The 24,679-nt window shown below is 38.7% G+C and overlaps 2 protein-coding genes across 7 annotated transcripts in view; both read left to right on the top strand.

Moving 5' to 3' along the window:
- The window catches only part of SCYL2 (SCY1 like pseudokinase 2), a 72,593-nt gene extending 68,914 nt beyond the window's left edge, over window positions 1-3,679 (top strand). For 5 of the 6 annotated variants that reach the window (XM_040491117.1, XM_040491115.1, XM_040491112.1 and 2 more), the window contains 2 exons: window positions 21-140; window positions 1,442-3,679. In XM_040491117.1, coding sequence (XP_040347051.1) covers window positions 21-140; window positions 1,442-2,080 — 759 coding nt within the window. In that variant the 3' untranslated portion in view covers window positions 2,081-3,679. The remainder of the gene's footprint in view (window positions 1-20; window positions 141-1,441) is intronic. The other variant, XM_040491116.1, reaches the window with a different exon arrangement.
- Window positions 3,680-16,559: 12,880 nt separating this feature from the next.
- The window catches only part of SLC17A8 (solute carrier family 17 member 8), a 49,320-nt gene continuing 41,200 nt past the window's right edge, over window positions 16,560-24,679 (top strand). Inside the window, exon 1 of the mRNA XM_040491111.1 lies at window positions 16,560-17,311. Coding sequence (XP_040347045.1) covers window positions 17,211-17,311 — 101 coding nt within the window. The 5' untranslated portion in view covers window positions 16,560-17,210. The remainder of the gene's footprint in view (window positions 17,312-24,679) is intronic.

Raw genomic sequence — 24,679 nt, 5'->3', positions numbered from 1 at the left:
TACTTTGTTTTTTTTCTGAGGCATCACTTACACTTGAAGAAAAACAAAAATTAGCAAAAGAACAGGAGCAAGCACAGAAGTTGAAAAGCCAGCAGCCTCTTAAACCCCAAGTACACACACCTGTTGCTCCAGTCAAACAGGTCAGAATTGATTTCTCTTGCAGAATTTCAAGCATACTTACTTTCAGGTTATACTTGTGTATAATTTCAAGTGTCCGATACTTAAGGAGTATATAACTTAGTCTACCTATTAGTGTTTGTCTAAAAATATATTTCTAAGAAATTTCAATAATGCAGTTTCTAAGAACTATGGGCATAAAGGATTTTCCAGCCACTCCTCAATAGCCTGCCCTAATGTATAATATTTTGAGATAGTGTTTGTTACCAAACAAACAGAAAGCTAGATAAATACCAATAAAGAGAAGGCAGTAATATTCTTAAAAAATATTAGGTTTCATAGTACTGATTAACTCTGTTCACCTTGAAATGATCAGTAATATTATGTTCAGGCATTTATATATTTTTGACCAAAAAGTAATTTTTAATTTTTGGTGTTTCAGTTATAGCCAGGTCTGTAATTTGATTTAGGAATACTTACCAATATGTCCTGACCAGTATTTATTTCTTATTATGTACCAGACACTGTCCTAGGTGGTAGTGCTATGGCAGGGCTTAAGGTTCTTGCTGGTAGAGAGTTCAAACTCATACAGACTGCAGAAATAACTTTATCTTAAAAGCTTTCTTTAAATTATTTTTTGTTACCTCTTTTTTTGTGAAAAAAAATTTTTATGTTTACTTTTGAGAGAGACAGAGTACGAATGAGGGAGGGGCACAGAGAGAGGGAGATAGAGAATCCAAAGCAGGCTCCAGGCCCTGACCTGTCAGCACAGAGCCTCATGTGGGGCTTGAACTCATGAATGGTGGGGTCATGACCAGAGCCAAAGTTGGACGCCCAGATGACTGAGCCACCCAGGCACCCCTTTTTCGTTACCTCCTAATCACTAAAATTCTTCTTCAGAGAAAAATCTTTATGGGCCAAGAGGCAAAATCAAAAATATTTTGTAGGTATTTACGTAAGAGAGAAAACAAATTTCTACAAAATTGTGATGCAATTCAAAATATAAAAATTAAATAGAGTATCATTTTTGCAATGCAGATCTAATGAGAAGAAGGAATTTCTATTTTGGGGAGCGGTGGGCGGAGCCAGCATTTTATTTAATTGGAATTCAAAGTTAGTGTTCCCTGTCATCAAATTGATTGCAAATGTTCATCTGTAAAAGTATGTGGCAGGCTGGATTTCGCCTGTGAGCTGTGGTTTGCCAACTTGGTATAGACTGTTGAGCTTAATTTGGAGTTGTCATTTATAGTACAACCTGTCAAAGTTACTGATTGTAAAGAATTTGGCAATCTTGGAGGTAAAGTAATTCCCTCATATTTTTCAGACTAAGGACTTGACAGACACATTGATGGATAACATGTCATCTTTGACCAGCCTTTCTGTTAGTACCCCTAAAATTTCTGCTTCAAGTACCTTCACTTCTGTTCCTTCTATGGGCCTTGGCATGATGTTTTCTACACCAGTTGATAACACCAAGAGAAATTTGACCAACGGCCTAAATGCTAACATGGGCTTTCAGACTTCAGGATTCAACATGCCGGTTAATACAAACCAGAACTTATTCAGTAGTCCAAGCACACCCGGAGTGACCAAGATGACACTGGGAACACCTTCCACTTTGCCAAACTTCAGTGCTGTTCCTCCTGCTGGTGCGAAGCAGACTCAACAAAGACCCACAGATATGTCTGCTCTTAATAATCTCTTTGGCCCTCAGAAACCCAAAGTTAGCATGAACCAGTTATCACAACAGAAACCAAATCAGTGGCTTAATCAATTTGTACCTCCTCAAGCGTCTCCAGGTATGGGCAGTTCAGTAATGGGAACACCAATGAACATGATGGGACAGTCTGCCTTTGGTATGCAGGCTAATCCTTTCTTTAGCCCGCAGAACTTTGCACAGCCACCAACTACAATGACCAATAGCAGTTCAGCTAGCAATGATTTAAAAGATCTTTTTGGGTGAGGTGTCTTGCTCTGTTTTTGAAGGATTACTTCAATTTTAATCATGGGTAAGCGAATTTACATCTTTGTATAGTTGGCTTGGAGGAACTACTTCTATGGGAAAGTGAATGGTTCCATGACAGAAAACACCTTGTTTCCATGCCAGCATAGTAATTGTATGGACTCGTAACAGTTGAGTTTTTTAAAGCATTGAGGAATTTTTTCCTCTTACCACCTCCTCTTCCAAGTTTTTAAAAGACCCAACCCTTACCAATCTCTAAGAGAAAAAAGACACCTGAGTATCTTGAATAGCAGAATTTTTTAATCAAATGTTTGTTTATTTTAGCTTGTAAATCTTGGGTTATTTAAGAAATTTTGAGTTGATGGTTAATGCAAGTTTCATATGTTAAATACTACATGGTACACAGTCTGCTTTCACAAGTCATTAGTCTTTAATGTGTGAAAAATCCTGATGCTCTATTGATTTGTTTGCATTTAGTATGACTGAAGGAGATAATGATAAACATAATGAAAAGGATCAGGTCACTTGCTTTTTCCAATCTTATTTACTTCACAGATGAACTAATGTTCAACACAAAAGACTGAACAAATACTACAAAATTTAACTTAATGTTGATTTCATTGGTTCAAACTAAAGGCATTATTAACCATCTTAAATGCAAACTAATCATTGTAAATTATATTTTAGCATGGTCTGCCTCAAATACTAATGTATTTTTCTGCATTTACTTGGATATATTTAGAATCACTTTCTTTCCTACTGTATGACAGATAGAAGAATATGTACTGATTTGTACAGATATTTGACAAAGCCCTCTGATGTGATTTCCCTGACTCTTGCCTTCATATTTCATTTTGAATTCAAACTTCTGAGGTTGTAGCACATATGAATTGCATTTTCAAAAGGATATTTGTAAGAAACTATATTTAATGAGTAAACTTTTGAGATTTCTGCTGTATCGTTTCAAATGTAATAAACTTTACTTCTCTAAAAATGAGCGGTTGTATCTTCTCGCTACCAACAGATTAACTTTCAGTTTACCATGATAAAGTCTGACCTCATCAATTACTGCAACTAAAGTTTAATTGTGTTCTAGAAATTTTAGGAAACTTTTGTTTGAACATTTTTATGTCCACAATTAGCTATTGTTAGCAAACAAAAAAAAAATTCTTCTAATAGGAAATCTGCTTTATTTTTAAAGTCTTTCTCTGATATTTTTCTTTGATGTGCTGATTATTCAACCACAGAGCCTTATGCTGTAAATGTTATTTGTATTTTGTTTAAATTATATTCCACCATTATGTGATAACTTCAAAATGATCTTTCAGAGAACTATATATGCATTATAGTTGCTGCCATAGGGTTTGTGGTTTTTAATTCTCTGAAACCAGCAATCATTTAAAGTAAATCACATGAAGTTTAGTGTGCTGATACCAAGCTTATTCATTGAAATACACACACACACACACACACACACACACACACACACAAAATATATACATTGAATGTACAGTTCTTGATTATAAAATGTTATTTGTTGATAATATTGCTGGCAGTATTCAGTAAGGGGGTACTTTAAAAAATAAAAGGTCAGCTTTACATCTGGTTTCTGTATGAGGTGTACTTTGTTACTGCATGGTTTTATAAAAAAGATTCACAGGAATGTTGAAGAAATTTATCCAAGAAATGAAAGGCACTAGGAAGATCAAATGTTTTTGTCAAATACGTTCACACTCTGACCAGATTACTGGTCTTATTTGTAACACAATATTAATATTTCTCTTGAGGAAAGTTTACATATGGAATAAAATTAATGTTGAAGAATTTTCCTTAGTAACAATTTTGTAGTAACTGTTTATTAGGAAATTGCTTTTTATTTGTAAAATAACTTGATGTCAGTGTTGAACTCCTAATTAGAAGGAAAGTTGAATATAACAACATATAATTTGAACTTCTAAATATAAAAATAGATTATTTGAAAGAATATAATATATAATTCTTAGGTAATTTTTACATCTTGAAATGTGCTCATTCATTGAGGTAATGGTGCTACAGTTTTAGAAATCTTTTCGTATAGTTTTTCTGTTTTCTTGAAGATATTTTACCTAAATTATGTCCATCAATTGAACTGCTACCATTCCCTTTATCTATTGAGAAATTGCATCTGATGGGTGCCTGGCTGGCTCAGTCGGTAGAGCACACAACTCTTGATCTCAGGGTTGTGAGCTCAAGCCCCACTGGGTGTACAGCTTACTTGAAAGAAAGAAAGAAAGAAAGAAAGAAAGAAAGAAAGAAAGAAAGAGAAAGAAAGAAATTACATCTGAAATATAGTGCCATTTTTAGGCTTGTATTTCTGTGTGAACAAAATTTTCATAATACTAGATCATCTTAAAATTATTTCAGATATTGACAACATTTAAGTCCTTGTGCTTAGAGTAGAAAGTTGATGGGTTAAAAAGTACCTATAGACAAAAATTACAAGAAAGATTCCCTTTATTTGAGTTGGTTCCTTATTCTCCTAATGCTAAAATGTGTGATATATATAGAGAGAGGATGTATAAAAGGAAATGGAAATAGACTGTGTACTTGGCTGGTTTTTGTTTGTTTTTGTTTTTGTTTTGGAATGCTTATAACCCTCTTTTCACCTGAAGAAGTTAAGGAAGTAGGTTTTTGTTATTTTAACCTGTAAAATACCTCACATGGTTGCTTTTACAAGACTAAAAGAAAACGTATATGTGACAGTACCTGATAGCAAGCACAGAGTATGCACCAAATAAATTTTAGCTTTGATAAAAATCTCTATATTAAGTTGTGATTTTATGCTTTGTGATTTACTGGTCTTGAAATAAATTTTGAGCAAAATGAATCTAAGAATTTAAGCTATATAGGATTTTAACAGATAATCTACATTGGTGGCTTTCAAACTGTAACTATGACACTCAGAAATACGTTACACTGCAAACCAGCATATGAAATATATACCTGAAACAAATGTTTTAGAAAATGTCTTTAATACATGTGGAATATTCTGATTTTTTTATTCTATCCTATTCATTAAAAAAAACAACACCTTTGCAGTCTCAAAACAATTTCATGGTGTAGTGTGGATAAAACTGGAATAATTGAGCCCTTTCTCCAAGTTATAGAAATAGCGGGCCAGATACTTACATGGCCTAACCCAAGGAGGTCAGAGCCCGGAATAGAAGCTAGATTTTTTTCCCCCTAATCTGCAGTCTGATGCTCTGCCATGTTGCATCCTTTATTGTATGAATTCTTCTGCAGTTGCTTTTGTTGAGAATGTTCTATGTAGCAATATGTGTTCAGTATTCATTTTATACCGTAAGTATATTTATGTTGGAAAAATTGACGTTGAAGGAGAGGGAGGTGATGAAACAAATGTTTATGGTTAAAATCAGCTGCTTCTCTGAATTGTGGGTGAGGAGGGCTGGGGAGCCGGGTTAGCAGTGCTTGTGGTATCCAGACATGAAGCAGAATTAAAGTATGTAACCCTGAGGAGGAGGGGGTGCAGTGGGAAAAACCATTTCACCAAAATGGAGCTTGTTGGATATTAAAAACTTTTTCTGTCCAAAGCAGCCAAATTTCTCCTGCCACTCAAGGGAGGATTATCTCCAAGATGTAAGCCACATAAGTAATTTAAAATTTTCTAGTAACTTCATTAAAAAGTAAAAATTGGTGAAATTAACGTTTAACTGAATAAATAATTCAGAGCCAAAGTATTTCAACATAAATTATATAAAATTTAATGAGATATTTTACATTTTATACCTAGTCTTTGAGCTCCAGTATATATTTTACACTTAGCACACCTCAATTCAGGCTACTCACGTTTCAGATACTCAGTAGCCCCATGTTGCTAGTAGCTACTGTATTACATAGTGTAGGTGTATATAGAAGCTAAGCAGCCATAGGGGTGAACCATGGCAGTTATCAGCTTAACCATCTCCCAGCTCCAAATCCAACATTTTCTGTCCTACTTTGTGATGCTGGAGCCTGGACCTTATAAATTTCTCTCTTCCGTGAGCTTAGCAGAATGTTAGTCTTCATTGATAGAGGGCCCTGAAGTGGCCCTGCAAAAAAGCAAGAGCATCAAGAAGACACTTCACTTCTGGGTCCTGGTTCTCTGTTTTAATTTACTGTTGGAGCTCAGGAGCCCAGCAGGAGAGTTCCAGCTGTGCGCGGGGTTAGACTCTCCCAACCTTGCTGTCCCTTTGGAACAGCTCCTGGGATCTACTTCCGGGACAACTCAGCAGCTGTCTCCCACTCTGTGGTCCATGAACTCTGACAAATTTCTACAATACTGGCAGTCTGAAAGTTCCTGTGGAAACCACACCCACTCCAGAGAAGCTTGGCGCTCAGCTTGGGGGGTGGGGGCTGGGGTGGGGAAGAGAGCCTCTCTTGGTCTATAGTTACTTAATTTTTTTCACTTCCTCTCAGCCTAGAGGTAGTAGCTCCTTTTTTTCCTGCAACTGCTACTTCTGTACTCAGGCCTCTTTTGTGCCTTTAATTAATTAACCATTACTACTACTAGTTAACAATTATTTTATTAAAATTTCCTCATTCAAATACCTGGTGTGGGTTCTGCCTACTGACCTCACTCACTGATAGATCCTGAAAGTACTATGCCATTTTATTTAAACATTTAAAAATATTATTAAAATCTTTGTATTGAAGTATAAAGTTGACACAATGTTACATTAGTTTCAGGTGTACAAGGTAGTGATCTGACAACTATATGTTACTAAGCCGTTTAAAAATGGGGCCATATGATACATATTTGCTGCTAGCAAAAGTGTTAATGGGGTTGATTTTTATATACCTAGCCTATATTAAAACCTTCTAAAAGTTCTTTTTAAATGTGCTTGCGCGGGAAATCTGGTTTAGCTACTTTAATTATACCTAGTTGATGCAGTTCCAATTTTTATCTTTTTTTTTTTCCTTCTACTTTTTGCATATGTTCCTTTGTTGGCCTAGGTTGTTAGGAAAGCCAGTGTTTGACTTTCATATAAATAAGTAAATGAAACTGAGACTTTAATGTCTAGAATCTGAAGATAGTAATCAACATTCATTCAGGTCTCTTCCAAGTCTCTGTCCTTAAGATTGCCAGTTTTTCTAAATGCAGTGATTAAATGAAAGTCTGATATGGGGCATTTGCATCGGCACACACTAGAAGCATACAGAGTGCATAGGACTTTGGAGCCAGATAAAGTTGGCAGGCTTTTTGTTATGTTTTTAGAATTTTTCAAGCTAAAATTCTAGCATTCATGCTGTAAGGAGGTGGCATGATTTATATGTTTGTTCATGTGTTGAAACAGATCCAAACTTGTTTTTAAGAAAATCTTGTCTCTAACAGTAGGTACTCTTAAGATCACTCTTGTGAAGTGATGGAAAGGCCTCTCCCTGAAACAATATCCTCATTAGACTGGTCCACTTTCAGAAGCGATGTTCTTTCTCTCCCCAGCACCAGTGATTCTATGCACCTGCTCTTGATCAGCAATAATATCCATGCCCCAGGTACCTGTCAGAGAAAGCCTTTAAGTCTATTGTCCAGCATTTAAAATCTCACTTTTAAGAAATGTTTATGGAAGAAGCCATATATTGAGTAATCATTCCAATTCTCTAGAAACTAAGCCCTCTAAATGGAGGCCTTTGTGTCTGGGGTACCTTTGGTTACACATCAAGTTCCTTTACCACACTTAGTTTTGGACTGTATAGGGAAACTGAACATCCATGCCAGGGATGACGCTGGTTCACTCTAACATATAACAGTTTCTTTGAGAACCCATAGGAGAAATTTCAGGTTTCAGTTCAGGAGTAAATGTGCTTCTAAGCAACTGGTTTGCCCTAACCTTTAAAAGATAATGTCTCTGAATAATGTAAAAAAATCACATATTAACAGCTTGGAAGTTCAGCCAAATTTGCAGTCCACTTGTAGCAAATGTATAGGATATTGATAGTATGCACTGTTCAGTGTTTACCTTCTGGCTTTATCTGATTTTTTAAATTCTTACTTCTCCTTTGTTCTGGTTTCCTTTTTTTTTTTCTTCAAAGTTTTATATCATTTCTTTAGAAATTCTCATTTTGGAATAGTGTATAAATAAACACACAGAATGAATGGGTTTAAATCTTGTCTCTTTCGATAGCTGACTGTAATATGTTTTCCCAGCCATAAATTGAGGATCATGCTTTTCAGGCTTATTAGGATTAAATGAAATAAAGTGTGTGAAATATCTGGCAAGGCTCCAGGTACATGGTAGCTGCTCAATAGATATCCTCATCTTCCTTATGATGGACATAGGCCTCTAAAATAGTATCTGTGTGAAGAACAGACACATCACCTAGCATGGTTTGAATTCATTCTTCAAAAAATAGGTTATAGGTTTGGCAAAGTGAGGTTCTTGGGACACAAATGGTTATGAGATAATAGGCCTTGCCCTCAAGGGATTTGCACTATAGTTATAAAGGTAGCAGAGTAAGCAATTATAGGATAGTAATGTGACAGATATACGCAGGAGGCAAGCACAACCTAGACTAGGAGTGGGAAGGCTTCCCAGAGATGGGACATGAGGTCAGCCTTGCATAGTGCCTTTTTAAAATTGTTTTGGATGCTATCAAATGATTATTTAGGGATTGTATTTCCCCAAATGAAGCTGGTTACATTGGGAAGGGGAATAGAGCACTGGTTTTTAAAATTTAAGATTATATGAAAAATGCTTGAATTAAGGAAAGTCTGGTTAAATGACTTTTGATTACCAGGAAAAGTGGAATTAACATTGGCTGCTTAAAACCTTCCGTATTAGATGAACCTAGGGATGACAAGGCAAGGAGCAGGTGAGCTATAATGTCATTTTTAGCTAATTTATGTTTCATTCATTTCAGAAATTTAATGATTCACACTTATGGGTACAATAAAGGTATACCAAAAGATAAGTAAATCTATTCCTTTAAAACAGTGGCTGGCTTCCAGGGAAAAAGTTGTCTGGCATAAATGTATTTAGTCTATAAACTACCAGAAGATGTCACTGTGTCCCAATTAATGGTCCATGACACTGGCACTTTTGCAGGTACGTTTTTTGAACACCAGCAGGCTGTGATAGACTGATAAGAAAATTTGGCTTTTTGTATTTAATTTATGAGAAGGATAGGACCTCACAAGAAATATGTCTCCAATGTGTGTAGGTTTGTTCTGTTTTGATTCTTTATGTCCTAAGTATGAACCCTGTTAGCTGCTCCATATACTGAAATTATCTGGACACTTGGTTCCATCTGCACTTGAAGGTGAAGGTGGTGAAAAATTCTTCAAAATATCCTCCCTGATTTTACTTTCTCTCACATCTTTAGGTTGCATTATGATGCAACTGTACTTACTAAATTATCAGATTTCCTAGGATATTTTGGCCTTGGACACGACCTAAGATAGCACTGAATCTTTTTTTCAAGCTACCATTCATGGTGTATAAAGCAGAACTGGAAAGTGTTTTCCATGGGTGAAATGAACCAGTATTTTCCCAATTACTTACAAATAGGGACACCAGACTGAGTCTGAACCAATATATACTCAAGAGTGTTCAGGCAATAACACATATTAAAGAAAAATAAATTCTCTGGTCTTTACAGCCAGAAAATAGACTTGAGAGTTGATAATTAAGTGTCTTATGCTGGGTGCTGTGGGGAATGGATTTCTCCAAGATGAAATGATAAATAATTTGTTAAAGGCATCTAGTGACAGCCATCAGATGACTATATGGGTATGATTTCTAGTGAAATTCTGCCCAGTACCTCAAAAGAATTAAGTGCTTCATTGGTTTTCTCCATGCCGTTGGCTTCAATGGTAAAGTGGGGGTAGTCTGCTATTTGGTCCTCTAGGTAGTTATAAGGCTCAAAACAGCAGTTAAGCATGAAAAGTGCTTCATAAAAATAAGGAGTTCATGTTATGAATAAATTCTTCTATGAAAAATGTGAAACACTTAGAATTTATGCAGGGGCACCTGGTGGCTCACTCGGTTAAGCATCTGACTCTTGATCTCAGCCCAGGTCTTAATCTCATAGTTGTGAGTTCAAGCTCCCTGTTGGGCCCTGCAATGGGCGTGAAGCCTACCAAAAAAAAAAAAAAAGAAAGAAAGAAAAAAATTATTCTATGCTATGTGGACATCCTGTAATTCTATATTTTGATTATTTGACTTTCTTTTACATTTTCATTAACTGGGAAAAAAGTTAATGACACCTAATATTTAGTCAGTTATGATGATGAACCAAAAATAGAACTTGTTATGTTTCCAGGGTGTCTATACATGCCACCTTATGTTTGCAAAGTATATGGAGATGTATTTTATTTAATAATGGTATAAGATTATATTCCTATTATTTAGGAACATAGAGCTAAATTATTTGAATTCTAGTACCCAACTCACAGTGAGCTGAAATATAATGGGAGTAATAATGCTTTATTGGTGTTCTGGAAGCAGCATGGTATAATGAACATATGTAGTGAGGCTTAAATCCTGGCTCCACCACAAACTATGTAACTTTGAACAAGTTCTTGAGTTTCAGCCTGTTTGCTGATTTTTAAGATGGAGAGATAATATCTATTTGGTCATTCTACTTTGTAAGAATGAAATGATATCAGGTAACTCAAGTCAGAAAAGACAAATAAGGAAGCAATTACTACAGAATGGGCTAAAAGTTCCCTGTTAGCCTTAGAAAGGATATCTTGTCAGGCTTGGGTGGATAGTGGCAATCTTAATCCAGGGGCAAAAAAAAAAAAAAAAAAAAAAAAAAAAAATCCAGGGGCTAGTACATCAGTATTTTATGTCAGTTTCTCTTGATTTTATTATTGGTTGGCCCTTCTTTTTAGTGGAACTTTTTAGTGAAAGCCAACAGCTTCGTTTGTAATCTTAAAAACCAGATTAAAAACAATTAAAAAACAATTAAAAACTAATTGTAGAAAATTATTTCTACAATTTCCACAATAGCTCCACAAGCTTGCCTATAATTAGGTGCTCAATGACATTAAAAAAAAAATTTTTTTTTCTTAACGTTTATTTATTATTGAGAGACAGAGAGAGACAGAGCACAAGCGGGGGAGGGGCAGAGAGAGAGGGAGACACAGAATCTGAAGCAGGCTCCAGGCTCTGAGCTGTCAGCACAGAGCCTGACACGGGGCTCAAACTCCCAAACTGGGAGATCATGACCTGAGCCGAAGTCGGATGCTTAACCGACTGAGCCACCCGGGCACCCCTCAGTGACATTTTTGAAGGCATAAGGATTCAGACTACATCTTTCCTGAGTTATGTTAAAGGCATTCTTTAGTACCCATGGGATTATAAAATCACAATGTACTGTGTACTGTGGTATTGCAAGCTCAGGAAATGGGTGTAAGGACCTACCCCCAGGTCTCCACATTCTAATAGCCAGGTTACCTTGGGCAAAATTGAGTCTTGATATCTGCTTATGTGTTCCACAGGGTCGTTGTGAGAATCAGATTAAATACTTGAAACTGCTTTGTATACAAATTTGACTAATAGAAGAATGAATGTTAAATACGGAAATGCAATGAAAAAATCATTTTATAAGTACAAATGATAATTGTCAACAATATAATTTAAAATGTTTAAAGATTGAGAGAAGTAAGTGCTGGATAAAATAGAAATTTTTGTGCTCGTCCCTGAGAATGAGGAATTGGGGTTACTGGGCTATTATTTCTAAAGATGTCGTAGTCAATATTTTCTCTAATGGAAGAGGCTTTTTTTTGGTATAGGATGACAGGAAGTCATCTACTATATGTCAATGGCTAGAATTTTTTCTAGTAAATGTTCAGTCTACATATCCCAAAGTGGACCAAAGTTTTAGTTTCATGGCCTTCCGGAGGTTCTGCTCTGCACACAATCTCCTATATCTTTGCACCATTTGATGTTTTGAGATGGGGATCACATGTTTAATAACTAAAGTCTGTAAAGCTCAAGACCTTCACTCTGGCCCTGTTTTGTACCACATGGCACACTCACCCATCTCTGAAAGTATACGCGGTTCCCTCAGATGTCATGCTCTCTCATGTAAGTCTTTGCTCCTACATTTTTTTCCTCTTGTTTGCCTCACTCTTGCTCATTCCTGAACACTTACACTATCATCCTCCTCATCTAGGAAGCCCTCTCTATTCCCCATCAGCAAGGCACAGGAGGAGCCTTTGCTGGTGCTCCCATAACTCCATACTCGGGGCTCACTACACTGAAAGGACTCATTCATTTTTCTGATTTCTTTGTTTCTTCAAGAGGAATATCACATCTCAGCCTATCACAGTGCCTCAAAGGGGCTGCCACATAGGAGGCCTTCAAGAATAATAACAAATGAATAAATAAAATGAGCCTCAATTCTTTAAAGTCTGGCTTTTTATTTTCTTGTCTTATCAACAGTTCTAGTGTGGAGTTTAAGAGTACAGGCTCTAATGCCGGGCTTCCTGGGTCCATATTCCATTCTGTTTAGTTTCTTAGCTATGTGCACTTAAGCAAGTTTACCTAACCTCTCTGTGCCTCAGTTTCCTCATCTGTAGATGATATAATGATGGTGCCTACCTTGGAGTGTCATTGTGGTGGTTAAATGAGTTGAGTGCTTAAAGTCTGATACCTAGAAACTACTTCAAAAATGTTATCACCTTTATCAACTATCTCAATCACCACTAAGAAACTTTTGTAGATTTGAGTATGTTTCATGAGCAAAGGGAACACTCTCGCACCGTTGGTGGGAATGCAAACTGGGGCAGCCACTCTGGAAAACAGTATGGGGGTTCCTCAAAAAGTTAAAAGTAGACCTACCTGACAAGCCAGCAATTGTACTACTACGTATTTATCCAAAGGATACAAAAATACTGATTTGAAGGGGCACATGTACCCCAATGTTTATATAGCAGCACTATCAACAATAGCCAAATTATGGAAAAAAACCAATGGCCATCAACTGATGAATGGGTAAAGAAGATTACACACACACACACACACACACACACACACACACACACACAAGTGAACATAGTGGAAGGGAAGGAAAAATAAAAAAGATAAAAACAGAGAGGGAGGCAAACCATAAGAAACTCCTAACTGTAGAGAACAAACTGAGGGTTGCTGGAGGGGAGGTGGGTGGGGGGATGGGCTAAATGGGTGATGGGCATTAAGCAGGGCATTTGCTGTGATGTTATATGTGGTGTTTTACGTCACTGGGTTTTATATGTCACTGGGTGTTATACAGCAGTGATGAATCATTAAATTGTACTCCTGGAACCAATACTATATGTTAAATGACTTGAATTTAGATAAATACTTGACCCTTAAAGAAGAGTCATGTGGTCTTTGCCTAGTAGTGCTTCCAATGTGTGCTCTAAGAGATAAGTACCTAAGAGTATCTGGGGATTGAAGAAGGTTAGAAGCTCTACCAGTGGATGCTTTCCATAGCAAGAAGGTATGTTTGTCATATTTTGATTGTATTTGCTTTTGATGAATAAGTGAGCTTTTTTGGAAATGGGTAAAGACTTGGTGGTGGATTGATTAGATGTGTGATGTGCTGGGGTCTTAGCATTCTCAGCCTTGAGGGTTTATAGGTGGCAAGATTGGTGGCCAGAAACTATGCCTTTTAAAAGCATGCGGCTGACGGGAATTTTTGTTATACTCTATATTAAGCGATAGTTAGGACAGTGTGATACTGGCACAAAGGTAGACATGAAGGTCAATAGAAAAGAATTGACAGTCTAGAAATAAATCTTTATGTTCACCTGATTTTTTTTTTTTTTTTTTTTTTTTGAAAGGTGCCAAGGAAAGCAATTAATCCAGGATAGCCATTCTAACAAATGGTTTTGGGACAACTGGATATTCACATGGAAAATGTTGAACTTGGATGTTCACCTCATGCCGTTATATATAAATGAACTCAAAATGGATCATAGACTTAAATGTAAGAGCTGAAACAGTAAAACTTGTAAAGGAAAAAATGGGAGAAAATCTTCAAGACCTCAGGCTAGTCAAAGATTACTTAGATATATGAACAAAAGCACAGTCTATAAAAGAAAAAATAGATAAATTAGAACTCATCAAAATTAAACATTTTTACACTTCAAAATACAGCATGAAGAAAATGAAAAGACAAATGGCAGACTGAGAGAAAATATTTGTAAAACGATCTGAAAAAGGATTGAAAATATATGCACCTCGGGGCGCCTGGGTGGCGCAGTCGGTTAAGCGTCCGGCTTCAGCCAGGTCACGATCTTGTGGTCCGTGAGTTCGAGCCCCGCGTCGGGCTCTGGGCTGATGGCTCAGAGCCTGGAGCCTGTTTCCGATTCTGTGTCTCCCTCTCTCTCTGCCCCTCGCCCGTTCATGCTCTCTCTCTGTCCCAAAAATAAATAAACGTTGAAAAAAAAAATTAAAAAAAAAAAAAAGAAAATATATGCACCTCAACAATAAGACAAAAATCTCATTTAAAAAATGGTTAAAATATGTGAATAGAAATTTCACCAAAGAAGATATACAAGTGGGCAATATCCACATGAAAAGGTGGTCAATATCATTAGTCATCAGGGAAATGCAAATTAAAACCACAATGAGATACCATTTCATACCCACTAGAATGGTTATACTAAAAAAGATAGCAAATATTGGTGAGGTTGTGCAGAAATGGGAGTCCTCATACATACTGTGGGAATATAAAATAATGCAGCCACTTTGGAAAATAATTTGGCAGTTTCTTAAAAAGTTCAACATATACTTACCATATGACCCAACAATTTCACTCCTAGGTATTTGCCCAAGAGAAAGGAAAAGATGTCCACGCAAAGACCTGCATGGATATATTCTTGACAGTTTTCTGCATAGTACTCAGAAATTGGAAACAACCTAAATGTTCATCAACAGGTCAATGGATAGACATCATGTGGTAAGTCCACATATTGAAATATTCCACAGAAAAGGAAAAAAGAAGGGACAAACTACTGATATGAGCTGTGACTTGGACAAACCTCAAAATTATTATACTAAGTGAAAGAAGCCAGGAACAGGAGACCGTATATTGTATGATTCCATTTATACGAAGTGTCCAAAAAAGACAAATCTATAGAGAAAGAAAGTAGATTACTGGTTGCCTTGGGACAGGGGGTGGGGGTGGAAGATGGGGATTAACAGTGAGTATAAAGGATCTTTTTGGGGTGATAGACATGTTCTATCTGCTTTGTGCTTTAGTGTGATGGTTGCACAACTTGGTAAATTTGCTAAACATCATTGTCCACTTGAAATGGACGAACTATCAGATATACAAAACATACCTCATAAAGTCAGAGGAGGCAATGTGAAGGGTGTGATGGAGGAAGAGAGAGAGACACACAGGGAGACAGATGAGAATGGCTGGAGCCAGGCTGTTTGGATCTGAAACCTGGCAAGTCTAACCTGTTTGCCTCAGCTTCCTGTTAGTAAAATTGGGAAAAATAAGTTACTAATCACAAAACAGTGTTGGAAAAATTGTGATAGTACATGAAGAATACTAAACAGAATTTGGACCATAGAGAGGACTCAATAAAATATTAGCCATAATAATAATAATAGTTATTATTGATAGTAGTAGTTAACCTACCAAGGATCCAGCTCTGATTTAGATAACTTAATTCAAACCTTGGAGAAGGATTGGAATGCAGCTTGCGGTTGGCAATTACTAGTCCTGTGGACATGACTTTTGGGGTATCTGAAAGGCTAAAACACAGGATTTGTCAGGCAGATGCAGGCTGGGGGATTGGAGCACTGGAACCTTGCAGACGAAAGCTGCTTCTTCATGACAGCGTCGTATATAGAGGCATTAGCTGCAGCCCATAAACATGGGAGCAACGTGATATTTTAACCCCAGCTCAACAACTTTTTAGGTTATATCCCACAATGGAGCAGGTCCTCCTGGGGCAGAGGACAGGTGATTTGGAGGCATGGAGAGGGACGCCTTGCCTAGGAGGGTTTCTAGAGGACGAGACACCTCAGTGAGACTTAAGAATCCCCTGACATTTCCCAGATAAAGGGTGAGGAGAGTTACCCAGGCAGAGGATATAGCTTGAGCAAAACTCAGAGGCGACATGGAGCTTGATGAATTCAGTAAAGGGCTGATATGAAGAGCAGAGTAATAAGAAATAAGGCTGGGGTCCCATGGAGGGCCTTGTGAGCCATGATAGAGAATAAAGAATGTGGATTTCTCCTGAGGACAGTGAGGATCAGTGAAGAAGCCTAAGCAGGTACTAGGACCAGCTCAGATACCTTCAGTGAGGTGGTCCCAATGGCACCCCCGCACCACACCTTGAGGGATCGCTCTGTTGATCAGGAGAAAATAAATGCCTTCCTAGATGTTTGCCTTTAGCCTGCTTGAGCGCAAGCGCCCCTCCAAGGACCACATCCCTACTAATGTCTGGCAGAAAAACTGTTTCATGTTTCCCACGAGGGGCATAAAAGGCATCATGTGGTGGCTGAGAGCCTGTCTGTAAGGCCAGACCTCAGAGAAGCAGAGGACTTGTAAATGCTTCATACACTCCACCCTGGGTGTCTGCTCTGGCTGAGAGCCCATTAATAAGCCCCAGCGGCTGAGGGGCAGGTATTGTGCCGGTTACTATAGCATCACCTTGGAAAGGATCACTCCGTGAGAGCCACGGGCTGAGTGAGGCAGGAGGGGGATGTGGTCAGAAGCAGCAGGAGGGGCTGGAGAAAGGCTGCAGTTGCCGTCGCTGGTCTCAGGACACCTCGTGGGCTGGAGCCCACTTCAGCTTCTCCAGCTGCAGCCCCAGGGAGGGAGTGAGGCTGCGCTCAGCCTGAGAGTGGCTGCCAGAGACAGCGCCACAGGCTGCTGCTGAGCTTGTAGCTTTCAAGGGACTGAATTCCCAGCCCGACACTACTTGGCCTCTTTTTGCGGGGAGGGGGAGCGGTTTGTCTCCTCTTGAAAGATCTGGGCTGGGCTTCATCTCCTTTTTGATTTCAAGTAGTTACCTCCATGAGAACTGACTTCAGGGTGTTCATCGAGGGAAGCAGGGTGGTCCCCATGCTGGAAATGAGAAAGCATGACAGTTTCTGAGACTTGACTCTTAGTGCTCGGAGGTCCCCCATACTCATTCAAAATGCCTTTTAAAGCATTTGATACCTTCAAAGAAAAAATTTTGACACCTGGAAAGGAAGGAGTGAAGAACGCCGTGGGAGATTCGTTGGGGATTTTACAAAGGTAAAGTTTGAATGCAAACTTTAGGTTTATTTCTGAGTAGTTTCACATTGCCAATGTTTGAGAGGCTTTGCTTCATGTTTTAAAAGCTACATTTTTAAAGAGGAGTGGGTAGGTCAGATTAGATGGCTTCTGGATCCCCTTCCAGCTCCAACACGCTACGTCTGGAGGGGAAAAAAAAAGATGCATCGAAAGTATAGGGTTGAATTAAGAAAATACCGAGATAGGCGTTCTGCTTATATGGTAGTATTGGTACTTACCAGAGATGGTGATATTGCATAGTGTGTGTTTGGCATTCAATTGGAAGAGGTTTGGGAGATAATATTTCATGTTAATTCAATAATAATGACAAAATCAGGAACCACTTTATATTGTATACTTTTGGTGGAAATAATTTTTAGGAATTTTTCCACTATAAATCAAAATTAAGTATGTGTTTAGATTGTTATATAAACTAGAGGGGTTGCTGATTGTGTGGTTTTGAAAGAAAAGAATAGTTACACAGTAGTTTAAAGAAAGTATCTTTAAAAATTAGTATTTAAGACAAAAAGCCTTACATGGTTACAATGGGAAAATGTTATGTACTATCATTAAAGTGAATGTTTTTGTCCAAACCAAAAAGATAAATCTTTTTTAAAGTTAAATATATTATTATTAGAAGGAGAGTGTGTCACAAATGAATGAATTGATGTGACATTTTAATTTGTGATTTTTTTTATAGACATAGTAAATGCCTTTCTAGGTTTTATAGATGAATTAATAAGCAGTCCTTATGTACAAGGTAAGACAACTTCTTTAATCCCTCTGATATAAATAAATGTGAAAAATACTCCTGATAAGATTTTTATATGTTTGAATGATTATTTCTAATCCTAATGAGTGAAATTTCATCTGGCATCTCCTTTTAACTTGTATATGTTATCTCTTCAATGAAAAAAAAATTTAGTATTCAAAGGACTATTTCTAGTCACACAGAGATGCATTCCATTCCTTGGATTTTATAACACAGGGGCTCCTGTCAGTGTGAAATTTTCCACTATATCACTCTTGATGAGCTTTCCTAGTAAGAGAGCTGGGGTCAGCCCCTCATTAATTTAAAAGTTAAAAACGAAGAGGTTTCGATTAGACCTACACTGAATTATCGTGTATAGGTAAAAACCTAGCTGACAGCAGGATAAACCAACCAGACATAGCAAATGATTGTAATGACCTTTTCTTTGAAGAATGTTTTATCCTTGTGTTGCATACTCCCTGGGTAATGTCCATCTTACGGTGGTGGTGTTCATTTGATTAAAAATGGAAAAAGAAGGTACAGTGTCTTGATTGGCATATTCAAGTATAATGACAAAGGAATCTGACAAAGTCAGGCATAAAAACCAGAGTTGACTACAATCACCATTATAATCACCAGATTCTGTACCTTAGTTTATAAAATATTTGACAAAGAAGTACTTAGGAATTTTCTTTCCAACGTTAAGTTGAATTGCTTTTTTGAAATTTAATCACTTTCTTTGGTAAGAGACTATTGTAAGAACTGGTTTTGCTATGTTTGATTGGATGATCCTCTTGAAGATCTTTTTGTTTGCCAGATTGGTTTGCTTAGGAATAGAACAAAATTCATAATTTCCCAGTTGTGCGACCTCAGCCCTAAACAAAGCTATGTGTTTAGGACTCTGAATGGTTTCCTTGGAACTGAATCATGAAACAATAGAAAAATGGCTAACACAGGCCTAGAGATGCAGAATGCACTAAAATGCATGCTAGATGTTACCACTGTTGTCTTAATTGGAGAATGACTTGAGAAAAAATAGAGCCAAACTAGAACCCCTTCTTTCAGTGATTCTAGAAAGAAGTTATTGACAGAGGATGGTTTAAAAAAAAAAAAAAAAACAGGCATTAATTGACCAGCAAGCCAAGTTCACCCTAAGCTCTAGCAGTCGTTGAACAAAGCTCCAGAATTAGGGCTCCTCCAGCGAGACCAACTCTGCCACACACTTGATGTTGACCTTGTCTTAGAGGTATTTATATATAAAGGGCTTTGCCCAGGGTCTGGTATATAATGACCATTCCCTCCACTTGCTAATTTTTCACCTAAAACCAGTTGGCAGAATCCAATGGGGAAAAAAAATCAGAAGAAACTGTTTTCTGTTTTGTAAGGAACAAGAACATTTGGAAGTTAGAAACTCTGACTTCCTAACTTACCAAGCAGTATATAACTCACTGTCTTGTAATATTTGATACTGAAATCATCATCTAAATGGAATTCTTGGGGTGCTTTTTAATTACTGAGCATTCTGCACAGTCAGGGGAGTGGCAAATGCATAGGGAAGCATTTGAAGTTTGCACCTGGGGCTGATTACAGTCAGGCATTATTAGCCTTCCTGTTACTCCTGGAAGAGTTATTGATAAAAAGGAGCTGGACAATTTAATCAGCTAAAAGTACAATAATATTTCAGAAGCGTAGGAAGAAAGAATACATTTATTTATAGTCTAGTATTAGAACAGATAACATAGAAGGCATTAAATTTGGAAGTTAACATCTAGAAATTGACATGTAGATTTGTTCAACTTACATGACAATATGAGTGTCCTCTAATTGTCTATGTGTAATAAAATGATAATGGCAAACATTATATATTCCAGGCACTGTAAACTCATTTACTTGTATTAAACCCTATGGGGTGGGGGCTATTACAGTTACCATTTTACAGATGAGAAAGCCGAGGCACAGCGAGGTTAAGTAAGTTGTCCAAGGTCACACAGACTATAAGTGGCAGAGCTGGGTTTCCGACCAGACTTTCTATGACCACTATTCTTACTCATTACACTATGTGACCTCTCTAAGTGTCTTTGCTCTTCCCACTTACTGACTTGAGACTTAATGACTCATGTAGGCTTAGGGAGTCACTTGGGCCGCAACGTAGCCAGCCACCTCTGGATCTTATGGCAAGTCTGGGCTTTTCTCCTAATCAGTTGTAGTATGTAGTATTGAAGACTTCCCCCAAGGGAAACTGAAGGGGTGCCTACTCTCCTTATAAATATTTTTATCTTCCCTTTAAAGAGATGGACCAATCCCTGGGTATTGTGTCCATCCTCAGCATTCAGTGCCTGTGATTTCAACATATGCACCAGACATGCCCTGTGTGCTCCATTGATAAACACAAGTGCGTGAGAGCAGGCTCTGAGGTCAGGTGGGCCCGGCCAGCAGTTCTAATTGCTGTGACATCATTTACTTTCTGCCTGTGCAACCTCAGGCAGCTTGGCTTCCACTTTTGCAGCCAGGGTAATTCTAGAAAAACAAAGTCAGATCACATCTCTCCTCTGCTCAAAACCTCCCCATGGTTCCCCACCTCTCTCAGAGTTAAAGCAAGCATCTTTTCAATGGCCTTCAAGGCCCTACATGGGCTGTGGGAACTTGAGAAGTCTGGCATTTCTGGCCTTCTTTCCCTGCCTCATTCTGCTCCAGCCATACTCTGCACTTTTATTGGAACTCCCCAGACCCACTGTCTTCCCAGAACTACTCTTGTGCCAGATGATGCACCCTATCTTTTTCACCCTGAAAGCTTTTCTCTCTAATAGGCTGATGGTTTGTTCTCCCATGTTCACGTCTCTCATCAAAGGTTACCTTCCCAGGGAAGACTTTCCTGACCATCCTATTTAAAGATAAAGCCCCCCTCCCCCATTCCCTGTTTCTCTTCCCTGCTTTATTTTGCTCCATTTCTACCTCTAAAAGCAGAGCCTGAAACAGGGATTTGGAGAGTCTAGGATATGATTTATTGGGGGTGAAGTTGGGAGGGAGTAAATCAGGATAGTAAAGGAAAACACCAAGCAAAGATGTGATCTTAGGTAATGCACAGGGGTCAGAGCGGGAGGATCTGGGGCATAACTGGCACTGAGTTGTCCCTTTAAGCAAAAGAGCCAGCCTTTTATGTCTCTGCATCAGTCAGTCATTGACTGTGGGCTGTCCCTGCTGAGGATTAGGACCAGTTCGGGACCAGTCAGCCATGCCACTATGGTGACCTTTGGCGTTGCTTTTTGGTCTTGGCCTGAGGACACCAACATGACTGGGCAGCAGTTACAACTATATGTAATGGAATTTTCATTGCATTCCCAAGTGGAAGAATTCTTCCTTGGGCATCAGAACTCCTAAACCCAGTGGGTCTAAAATTGAAGAGGTGAGATATTCCAGAAGTGGGTTACTGGGAATGATGATAAATGGACTACTTCTACTTTTATCCCTTCTTTCTCAGACCAGTGTATTCCACCTGTTGGGGACATAGCACTATTACAATAACTATCGGTTTATGGAACATACTGCATCCTGAAGGATGGTGCTCTATCCTAGCGGGCATTCCTCTCTGAACTGATGCCTCAGTGGCATCTTTAAGAGGCTTCCTCAGCTCTGGCAGGCTACCCTTCTGCATACTGAAGCTTGTGGTAGGTCCAGTGGATGCCATTGTTATGCGCCCCCTGCTATATTTCCTTTGCCATAAATTGGGTGTCTTGGTCTTAGGTGATGTTATGTGGGATTTCATGTTGGCTGATCAGGATTCTGTGAATCCTCAGACAGTGATACTGTCCAAGACTTGCAGGCTCATATATGGAATATATGTCAGCCCCACCCACTCAAGATGAATTGCTACTCTTCCCAAGATGGAAGGAGTCAGATATAAATAGTTTGCCACCAAGAAGCTGGTTTCTCCTGAGGAATTGTGCCATAGCAGGGACTCAGCATTGGTTTTGGTGCTGACAGCAGTGGTAGTCACGTCAGTCTTGGTGAGTGGGATCCCAAGCACAGTCTCCAGCTCTGCTACCATTGCCACTCCATGTGCCACTGCTCTAGAACTGGGCGGCTGAGAGCAGAAGCTGGTTAATATCCCCCAGCCAAGCCAGCCGTCCATTGACCGTTCAGTTCCCTTTGCAAAGGGAAGGTCTGTGATGTGTGTTCATGAGCAGCCCAAACATCTCACACTCTGTCCGTACTCTGTGTTCATCCTCTTGTCTGTCAGTTGCTGTGAGTCAGACCCCTCAAATGCCATTCTGACCTTGCTATCCTTCTCTCTGATCTTGAAGTGCTGCCATTGGCCTCTGCTACTGCCAGATTCTAGTGTTCTGACTGCCCCGGGAGCCCAGTTCTGGAACAGTATCCCCTGCTGTCAGACGGGATCTGCCTAGGACAGCCACTGCAGAGAGGCTCACTGGTGCTGATGGCCCCATGACCCTGCATTCCTTATTGCCTTGGTAAATGGAATGTGGTTCCTCTGGCTTCCTAAGGAATATAGTTAGCTTGTGGGTTTTCTGCCTTATCTAGTAAATACATATAGCATATCTCCTTTTTTGAGACTTTCAGTCCCTTTCTCTACAACCTGCCATAATAGTTCTGGCATTTCTCCTAAAAAACAAAAACAGTTGGGGTTCCTGGGTGGCTCAGTCGGTTGAGTGTCCGACTTTGGCTCAGGTCATGGTCTCGCAGCTTGTGGGTTCGTGCCCTACCTTGGGCTTTGTGCTGACAGCTCAGAGCCTGGAGCCTGCTTCGGATTCTGTCTGCCTCTTTCTCTGTCCCTCCCCTGCTCGTGCTCTGTCTCTCTGTCAAAAATAAATAAACATCAAAAAATTTTTTTGAAAAAATAAAAAACAAAAACGGTTAAAGGGGCACCTATTTATTGACGATTCTGATTGACATTGAAAATATGTCATGAATTTTTATTCTAAATAACAGACCTCAAAATTTTAGCTAATTTAATCCTCACTAATTCATCTATATGGGCCACTCAAATTTAGTAGTCACTGTAATAGGCATTAAAAAATGAAATAGGCCTATAATTTAGGTTTATAAGACAAAGAAGGAAAGGAGAGAAAGTAGGCCCCTGAACCCAAAGAAGAATATTCTTCTGGCCTTGATTATTCTCTCTTTGAAATGAATCTGAATGGCAAGAGGAATGATGTTGGACATGCTTATTAAACCATGACCTGACTTCTCCTGGTCCCTATCTTTATGTTCTTATTCAAAGGGTGAAGTCATTCATGGTCAGAAGTCACTGACAGTCAAATCCACTTCAACAATCTGCTCTGCTCAATTATTGACCCACAAGAAACTCTTGAGTCATTTTTTTTTTAAACGTGAGAGTGGCCAATCTCTGCCCACAGTGCAATAGTGACTAGAAATTAGTACATAATTATTCTTTTTAAACGAGAGAGAAATTGTCAGGCTCTTCTTGGCATCTCTACTTTGTCTAAACCTCTGAGAGCCATACTAGTAGCTCATTAGAACTATTTCTTCTGGCCTTTGCCAGGATGTTAAATCCTGTCTCAAGGGAGAATACCCCTTGCATTAATTTTTCCTAAGGCTGCTATAACAAAGCACCACAAACTGAATGGCTTACATTTATTTATTCTCTTACCATTCTGGAGGCCAGAAGTCCAAAAGCAAGGTGTCAGCAGGACCACACTCTCTCTGAAGACTCTGAGGAGGATTTATCTCTGCCTCTTCCTCGCTTCTGGAGGCTGCTGGTAGTCCTTGGCATTCTTTGGCTTGTAGACACACATCACTCCAGTCTCTGTGTCTGTTGTCACATGGCTTTCTTCCCAGAGTTTCCGTGTCTATCTGCTAATTCCCCTATTTTTATAGGGACACCAGTTGTTGGCTAAGGGCCCACTCTGATCCAGTATGACCTCGTCTTAACTTGACTACATCTGCAAAGACCCTATTTCTAAATAAAGTCATATTCACAGGCACTGGAAGGTTAAGATTTGAACATATATTTTTGTTTTTATTTGGAAGCACTGTCCTGATTTTTAAACTCTGTAAATTAGGGGAGCCTGGGTGGCTCAGTCGGCTGGACGGCCGACTTTGGCTCAGGTCATGATCTCGTGGTCTGCGAGTTCGAGTCTCGCGTCGGGCTCTGTGCTGACAGCTCAGAGCCTGGAGCCTGTTTTCAGATTCTGTGTCTCCCTCTCTCTGACCCTCCCCCGTTCATGCTCTGTCTCCCTCTGTCTCAAAAATAAAAATAAATGTTAAACTCTGGAAATTAATCCAAATTCTAAAAAACCATACACACACCAAACCATAAACCGAACCCTGTCTGTGGGCCAGACTGGCCTTTGAGCTGTCAGTTTGTCACCTGTAGCTTAGGCTTTTGGAATAAAAAAGCCATAGAGACCAAGTCTTTTTTTTTTTTTTTTTCCTTATGATCTATCTTATCATGTCCTGATTAGGTAATAAGAACTGACTCTCTCCTTGAATGAGGGTACAGGAAAGTTTGAAATTACCTGGAGAAAAATAAAAACAAGTTAACACTTCAAAATTTGTGGAAATGTGCTAGGTGCTAGGGATACTTGGCTCCTGACTTTGAGCTTATAGTCTACTGGAAG

This window comes from Herpailurus yagouaroundi, unplaced genomic scaffold (genome assembly GCF_014898765.1).
Source record: "Herpailurus yagouaroundi ecotype Mexico unplaced genomic scaffold, PumYag 182, whole genome shotgun sequence".
Taxonomy (NCBI): Eukaryota; Metazoa; Chordata; class Mammalia; order Carnivora; family Felidae; genus Herpailurus; species Herpailurus yagouaroundi.
This window is presented reverse-complemented; position numbering and strand designations above follow the sequence as displayed.